Source organism: Gastrolobium bilobum, unplaced genomic scaffold (assembly GCF_033153095.1).
Source record: "Gastrolobium bilobum isolate Gb01-03AN ecotype WA unplaced genomic scaffold, APGP_CSIRO_Gbil_v1 utg52412, whole genome shotgun sequence".
NCBI lineage: Eukaryota > Viridiplantae > Streptophyta > Magnoliopsida > Fabales > Fabaceae > Gastrolobium > Gastrolobium bilobum.
In genome coordinates, this window is record NW_026899555.1 from 65,880 (window position 1) to 74,406 (window position 8,527).

The window sequence follows — 8,527 nt, forward strand, 5'->3', positions numbered from 1 at the left end:
ATAAAATTTCATAAACAAAATTGGTGCCAAGTTCACTAGTCCAACTACATGCTATACACGCTCCTACTACGGGCATTGTTCATACAAAGTATATTCCTAACGTACCCAGCCAAGATCTTTTTAAGTTAATCTCCAATCAAAGACATCAGTAGACTACTAACACCAAAAAACCTACAACATCAATGACAATATCTGTTTCTTCTCCCGTCTGGTTAGGGAATCAATCACAATTCACAATTCACAATTACTAAAGCAAGTGTACAAAATAAGGCTCGCTGTCTGGCCCCACTCTTCTCCATGGTAGTGCACAACACTGTTTACATACAACCATTCCCCTATTAACCCTGCCAAAAACAAACTGCTTCCACTTCACACTACACAGATCATGTGAGAAGATGAATTTTTTTCATAAAAAAAGAGAGAAAAGAGGCATCTTTAAAAAGTTGCTTTTTCTCATATAAGTCCCTGCCGCTGTAAATCAGTGTATGTCTTCTTATTATAAATGTTGCCTTCTTTGTCTTCATACTCTTCCTCTAAATCTGGGCGCCACTTGTTCACTCCTTGTCTTTGCTGTATCTTCTTCCAAAGATCCTTGGCTTCCTGCAACAGAGCATGGTGACATGTAAGATAACCATAAATGTTACAGGTACAAATAACCATAGATTTTTGTCAGAAACTTGTTGACAAGGACTGCAGAGTCCCAGAGAGAAAGCAGCACACATATTTCAAGGTTTTTGAGAAGTGATTTTATTCTCTGATTTCATGGTGAGTCTTTGCTAAATTCGTTTACAAAATTGTGTATATTATCAGAAAAGTGTCAGTGAACAGATTTGTTACTTGGGTATTGTTTACCAAGAGCTACTTTTCAGAGTCAAATTACCATAAAAGGAACAAAAAATACTGGAATCAGTATTGGAATGTGATCTCAGGTGTTGAGAGGCAGAGAGGGTACATGAAACAAACTAAACAGGCACTTGCAACCATAATATGATTGAAACAAAATAACAAGATTTTAAGTATTGATAGGATCTATAACTAGAGGCGGATTATTACCTCTTTTCCTTGCAGGGAAAGATGAAAGAAATAGTGGAGAAATATCGTTACTGGCATTGCACACACAGATCACTAATAAATCAAACCATGCAGCCAGATATATTTTTTTATTTAAATTCTTGAAATGTCATACAACTCAAACTTTTAATAAATAAATACAGTATATACAAGAAAAATTAAATATTGGCTGATAGTTATACCCAGACATTTTAATGTACGTTATATTTCAAATAGTTATAGATCAAATATAAAAAATGTAATGTCAACATATTGTAATCGTGAAATACCTATAATAAATATTAAGTAAACAAGAGGTTTGTGCACTTAAACACGTAATTATACATAGAAGATGGAAGTAATTTATAATACTTTGCAAAACACGTAATTAGACTGACTATTTCAGCAAGGGTATGAAACCAAAATAAAAATGTATACCTCAATCGATGTGATTTCATTGAAGTTCTTAGTATTTGGTATACCAAGACACCGCATCCCATGTTGATGACGCCATTCTTTAAAATGTCTTTCGAAGGCCCGACGCCCCCAATAACTGTAGTTCCCGCATATCTCACACTTAAATTCCTGAAATTATTTCATATCACACTATTTATATGATCAAAATATTGTGAGCCATAAAAAATCCTATAACAAGTCCCTTATTTTCCTTTTAAGTCAACGAATGGAGTTATCTACTGCTGCTAAGAGGTAAAGTCAGATGATTACAATATTTTAAAAAAAAAATTATTATTATTTTTGCTTTTCCCTGCTTCTCTTGTGGAGAAGGGGGAGATCTTCTCAGCCCCAATCTGCTTGAGACGACTGGCAAGACTCATGAATTGATAGCAACAATGTTGACGGCTTCAGATGTCTATTGAGAAGATATGACAGTTTCAGTCTCCAAAATTTAACAGCAAATAAATAATACCTGACCCAGACCATGTAACTTATACAGCCAATAAGGTATAGGCTTCCCATCCCATCCCATTGGCAATTTTAGGGGATTATATATCTGCTGCTCCTCATCTTCGCTCTCAGTGTCCTCTTGTGTCTCCTCCTGCCAAGGATCATTTAATGTAATGTATTCTTAAATGAGCTATTATTTGGGAGTGAAGAAGGAATAAAAGTAAATGGCCAAAAAAAAAGAAGGAAATGCAATGTGAATGGGGGACAGCTGAATGCCCAAAACTTCTTTTTCCCTTGTTAGTATGGACGATGAAACTTAAACAAAGAAAATAGAAAAAAGTTTTTATTGACATTTTCAAAGAAACAAGAGGGGGACAAAAAAAACAACAACAATCACAAATACCCACTTGGTACATTTAACTGACAGTCGATTCTACAAGTTTCTCTTCTCAAGCCCATATTTTTAACGCGGCACGATAATTTCTCCAGTTAGGTAATAATTATCTCCTACAACATTTATTTCTGCCAGATCATTTGTCTCTTTACCCCTCCCTTTTTTTGTGTGAAGTCTTTACCCCTCCTTAACAAGGCCTAGAAGATGCAATTGATAACGGCATGCTCCACTCAGAAACAGAGAGGTAAAAGATTCAAAGTTATAATCAAGACAGTTGTGGACACAAGTTAACATAAAGTGTGTATGTAAGTTTCTTGATAGTGGTGGGATACAAATCAAAATATATAATTTCTAGATGAATAATCTTTACCTGCCATAGAAGGTAAGTGTCATGGCAGGAAGAAGATTGAAAACAACTCGTGTATTTAAATGTGAATTGTGAGCAACTAATATCATTTTCTTAATCTGAATAGATTAAGAAAACAGGTCAAGCTCATTGATAGCTTAAGCAACAACTTAGTATCTCATAGATGACCTTACACTTTCACTACTGTTTAAAATAAGGATGGATTAACTTCAATATTGTTGGCCAAATATACAAAGACTAGCTCAACATCCCCTTCACATATGTTGTACATTAAGTTCAAGATAAATAATGTACATCAAATCATGGCAAAATGTCCTCTCATTTTAATTAGGTAGCCAAGTTGTAAATATGATTGATGCAATGGATTGTACCAATGCCATCTTGGAGAAAATTTTGAACCTAGACATTATAGATAATTCATACGACTGTACATTACCAATCACTGCCCCTTAGTCACTCATAAAAGCCATCCCATCCCCCCCGATGTTAAAAGCACACAAAAACAGTGCATTTAATGGTTTATATTTATTGAATCCAAAACATAAAAGATGTTAGGTTATTCTATTCTTTTACAGAAAAATGAAACTGTAATTTGAAAAATTAATGTCATAGTAATGCACTATGCATCCCTAAATTTTGGAGAATCCTTAAATTGCTTTAACTCACCTCCTCACGTTCTGCTTCAATTTCCTCATATGTTAGGGCTTGCTTCTTTACAACATTGTCTTTTGTTCGAGCAATTGTCTGTACAAAGGTCAGAAAAATTATACAAGCAGACATTGTATGTCCAAAATGGTGAATATCAGACATCAAAGGAACTAAAGGAAATTAAGCATCATGTGCTAACCTCTTCTAACAAATCACAGAGTTTTTTCATTTTGGCCTCCATTAATGCAATTTCTTTTGAATTTCCATCTTCTTGTGGAACATCAGTAACCCCATTTTTTTCTAAGCCACGTGTCCCCTTCGCAAAATGCTTCCTGTCCAACTTTTCAAGAGGCGTGTGCTGCATAAAAAACAAAACCAAAGAAAATTTGTAATGTCAAGCTGTCAATCCAGATTATGCAGGTACAACTTACAAGCAGCAAAGCAACTATAATTGAAATTCAGGGAACCAGGGCCTCTTCCAACCAAATAGGAGATTAGGCTTGAAGGATTTGAATTGAATATTGATCTACAATGCTAGGTAGAAATGTCACTTTATAAATAGTTAATGAATTTACATTTTCACAGTATTCAAAATCTATGACATAATGGATAAGCTGAACAAATTTTGGAATTTCAAGCATTTCTAATTGAAACGATCCCCATCAAAAAGCATAAAATTATAGATTATGCCAAGACCCAATAATATATACATTAGCTAGTTTTCAAGGGAGAGTAGTTATACATTTTATAGCAGGGGAAGAGTGATAGGCCAGCAAAAGTTGAAACATCTTAAATTAGCAGTAGAACTGTCAATATGGGTCCAGTGCAGTGGGTATATATAAGAAGTTCCCAGAATATGGACTAATAATCTTAGACTTATGACAGTCAACTTGGAAGAAGATAGTAAGAACAAAGTCACTTAAAAACCCCTACAGAGAGATAATCTCTAAATCCCTATTTCCTTCCACCAACAAAAAAAAAAAAAAAAAAGTATGTGTAACCTTGTACTTTGTTAAGTATAAATCACCTTTGTGAGGAAGAGTCTCTCTGCACGTTGCTGAACAGTACCGCCAGTTTTAAGCCCCAATGCAGCCAGTGCCTATCATATAAAAAGCATGGCAGAAAACAAGGGGGGGGAAACAGTTATCAAAAGACGAAAATTTACCGAAATCAATGACTGGCAAAATACTTGATCTTTGTACTTCATGTATACAGAAATTTAAGATATTAAGTTTATGAAAAGAGAGGGTGAATCTTTGTACATCACCAGCTACATTGTTAATGGATACACACAGTCCTGAATTTTACCTCCTTTAACCTTTCAGGACCCACTTCCATCAGCTCTTCAACTGTACTATAATAATCAAGATCAATTGCTGCGTGCTGAGCAGGTACATGTCCATTCTCCTGAATGTCATTCTCCCATCCCTGTACCTTTCCAGTAGCCCAATTTTCTTCAAACTCAGTTGTTACCTGCCAAGCTATATCAGATTTTCCCTCCCATAAAAAAAGAAAAAATGAAAATAATGCAGAAGGAACCCCCCATCCATGCCAACGAGATGGAAATTTATGTTATCTTTGAAAAATTCATGCACACCACTTATTATGTGATACAAACTCTACATTACTCTGGCCAATAAATGAACAGACATGAAAACATGAACAGGAATTACACAAGATGACTGTTAAAACATAGAAGTTCATTCATTTAGGTCAAACTAGTCAATGGTCAAGCATGCATCTATGCATACAAAATAAAATATATTAAAATCTTTCACCCAAAAAAATATATATATTAAAATCATATAGTGATTTTTAAAGTCTATTCACAATAATTATGTGCACCAGAAATATTTGTTGAATATTAGCATTAGTTCAAATTTAAAAAATGTTTTAATACAGAAAATAGGATTATGGGAAAGAAAAAAGTTGTAAGTTTCTTTATAAATACCCAAAAAAAAAATGATTACTACTTTTCCATAAAGGAAAAATTATGGTAGTGGAATGATTAAAAGGTTGAATAAATTGCCACAAAATTATGAACATATTTGTACAACACTTTGACGGCCCAAACATAACAACGGAATTCATTGGGAAAAAAATTTCAGTAATAAAAACTAATGCAAATCATTTAAAGCAAAGATTCATTCAGTTTCTAGTCCAACAATTTCAGAACTATGAGACAAAAATACCATTCTATCCTTACAGAAAAGTGAGGCTCAAAATTATGCTAAAAAATACTATGAGTACAAAACAGTGGCCACATAAAATTAATCACCTTTAAGAAAATTCGATCAAGATCTTGCAGGGGTTCTGTTCGCTGGAAAAAGTATAACAGATACTCCAAAAGATTCTCCAAATATTCCATGTACTGCCTATAGAAATTGAATGGAAAAAACTTAGAATTTCATACAAATGTGGGATGCACATTAATGTCAAATGATCAACAAATTCGTTCAATAGAGAAGACAACTCACCTGGTCATTTTCATTTTGCGTGGAATCTTATCTGTTTCTGAGAAAATATCAAGGTATGCAGAATACTCAATTGGCTCTCCAAATTTGGAATTGATATACTGATGGTACAATTCATGCATGTCTAAATATCGACCAAAAGCTTCCTGGAAGAATAAAATGTCCAGAAAAAACTACATGAGCATAAATGATCAGAATTGGAAACACGACATTGTATATCCTAACATTAGAATATGTTAGTTTCATATATACTTGTTCTTTTCAGAAAAAAGCACCTCAAACAAGAATATTAAAATGAAAACAAAAAAGATTCAATCATGCACAAAAAAGATTCGAGGTAAACCAAAAAATCCTAATGAATTGTCACTATTTTCATATTCTCCATAGAATTGGTGATTACACACACAGAGAGAGAGAGAGATAGAGAGAGAGACCTCTCCACTAAACTCAATTTGAGGTTCCTCTTTAAGAAGTGTTTCATAATCATCATTAGCATCAACAACACGAGCAACTGGGTGCTTCCTATGATACTCTCGTATCTGCAATACCACAAAACAACCAATCCGTTACATATACACTGGTAATAACGAATTCAACTGAACTTCACCATATGCAATTATTTATTTTGTAGCATATCCTAACCAGCTTAAATCTCTAAATTGAAAAACACAAGAAAAAACTTTATCCGAAAATAATTGAAATAAATAAATAAATAAAATAACCTCTTTGAGTCTATCATAAAAGGCACTAAAAACATTAATTCCAGTAGCAGTTTGACCTCCCAATGCAGCAATCTCATCCTTCCTTGCATTGTCGCTATCTTCATATATCTCAATCTGAGAGAGATACAAAAAGCATACTAGGTTAGGATGTGAATGATAAATAAAGAAAAAACGTAATGAGCAAACTTACGAGCTTTTCAGTGGTGGAGGTAATAGTGTCGATCATGTTTCGCACACGGTGGCTCTGAAACAAACGGTCTTTGTTTGAGGTAGGCTCATTCTGGAGGTCCTTCACTATCAGCCGCTCCAACCGCTCCACCTCCTCGTGTGCTGCCCGAGTCGATTCCAGGACCGTCGACGACATTCTCTCTCTCTAGGTTTCACTTTTCTTTCTCTCCTAAAAACGGTGACCCGCCGGTTCAAGAAACACCGGAGATACTCCCTCACCGATAACCAAAAAACCCGACGGCTATGTATTTTTTTGACACAGGTCGAAGGCACAGCCTTAAGAAACAAAAAAATCAGAAACAAAACCAGAAGAGAAAACCAGAAACGAAACCAGAAATGGAACCATAAGAGAGAAAACAAGAAAAGAGAAAACCAGAAAACAAACAAGAGGACTAACAGCGAAAACCAGATCAGGGTTTATGAGACAGAGGCGGCTGGACTTCACGAGTTAGTGAGATGCGAAAACTCGCGGCTGGACTAATATGCTGGTTTCGTTGCTGGTTTTGGCTAAAACCAGCTAAAACTTCCAAAACCAGCGAATAGAAAGGAAGACGTTAAATGGGCTGGCTTTGCAATATTTTCATTGATTAATATTAAGAAGTGTGGAAACGGTATGGGTGTTTTGAAAACCTAACTTTTTTTTTCCTACTTGCAGTATGCAAATAGTGTGGAAACGGTACCAGTCTACCAGATTTTGGGTCAAATCTTATTTTATACTCATGGGTGTTTTGAACAAATTCTATAACTATCATAAACAAATGACAAAATGATTTGAATCCAACTATCCCTTCGCGATTCAAATTCATACCAAAGATATAACCATAATCATCATATAAAGAGTATAACTCAACAATGAAAGTCCAACCTTCAATGAGTGCTAACCACTCCTTGAAAAAGAGAACTCACGTTCCTCCTCTTAACTATAAGACAGAACAATATCAATAATTTAAAGCTAAAACACCCTAACCAGCAACAAAATTGATGATAACAAAAGTTACAAAATGAACCTTTTCAAATCAACATACCTGTTCTGCCTCCAACGATGATGAACGGGAGAAAGGCGGTTGTGCAGAAGCGAGAATAGATAAACAGACACAGGAGTCGCTTGGTCTCTCTCTGAAAATCGGCAGAAACAGAGCAACGGAATGGGGTGGAGCCAAATCCAAAGAAAATCGCACTCCTTTCAAACGTCTTCCTTTCTATTGCTGGGCGTATGTCCTTTCCATCCTAATAATCAAAAGAGAAACGCATAGGAAATGAAAAAGATGAATGGTGAGATCGAAGGCGAGGAACGAAGACCGGTGAGGAACGGCGGCGAGGAACGAAAGGGAGAAATAGAAGGGGAGGACCTAAGCGGCGCGATTGCTGGTGTAAAATTAGGGCAAATAAAAGCAATGTTAATTTTTAGTGGAAGACTTACTACCAAAAAAAATTTACAACTTTTACGATCAATATAATTATAGTTGATTTTCATCAATCTAACGGTTATAATTTATTGAAAATTAATAAATGTGACACAATAAATGCTATTAATTTTCCATAAATTGTAACCGTTAAATTGACGGAGATCAACAGTGATTAAATTGGTTGTAAGAGTTGTAAATTTTTTTGATGGTAAGTAAATCCGTTTCCTAATTTTTATACTTTTATTTTTTGTGTATAAAAAAAATAAAAATATTCGAATATTAACGGGCCAACTCGACCCGACTCATGATCAACCCGTTTTATTCCTTTTGTA

The 8,527-nt window shown here is 34.8% G+C and overlaps 1 protein-coding gene across 1 annotated transcript; it reads right to left on the reverse strand.

The window, feature by feature from the left end:
- Positions 1–8,133, reverse strand: LOC133291450 (splicing factor SF3a60 homolog). Its single transcript, XM_061489713.1, has 13 exons — positions 7,815–8,133; positions 6,752–7,065; positions 6,562–6,675; positions 6,274–6,378; positions 5,843–5,985; positions 5,644–5,740; positions 4,674–4,838; positions 4,393–4,464; positions 3,565–3,723; positions 3,384–3,461; positions 1,979–2,107; positions 1,489–1,635; positions 1–600 (listed from the first exon to the last, which is right to left on the reverse strand). Exons 2-13 carry the CDS (start codon positions 6,923–6,925, stop codon positions 454–456), a joined length of 1,530 nt encoding a protein of 509 aa, XP_061345697.1. The 5' UTR covers positions 6,926–7,065; positions 7,815–8,133; the 3' UTR covers positions 1–453.
- Positions 8,134–8,527: the final 394 nt, after the last annotated feature.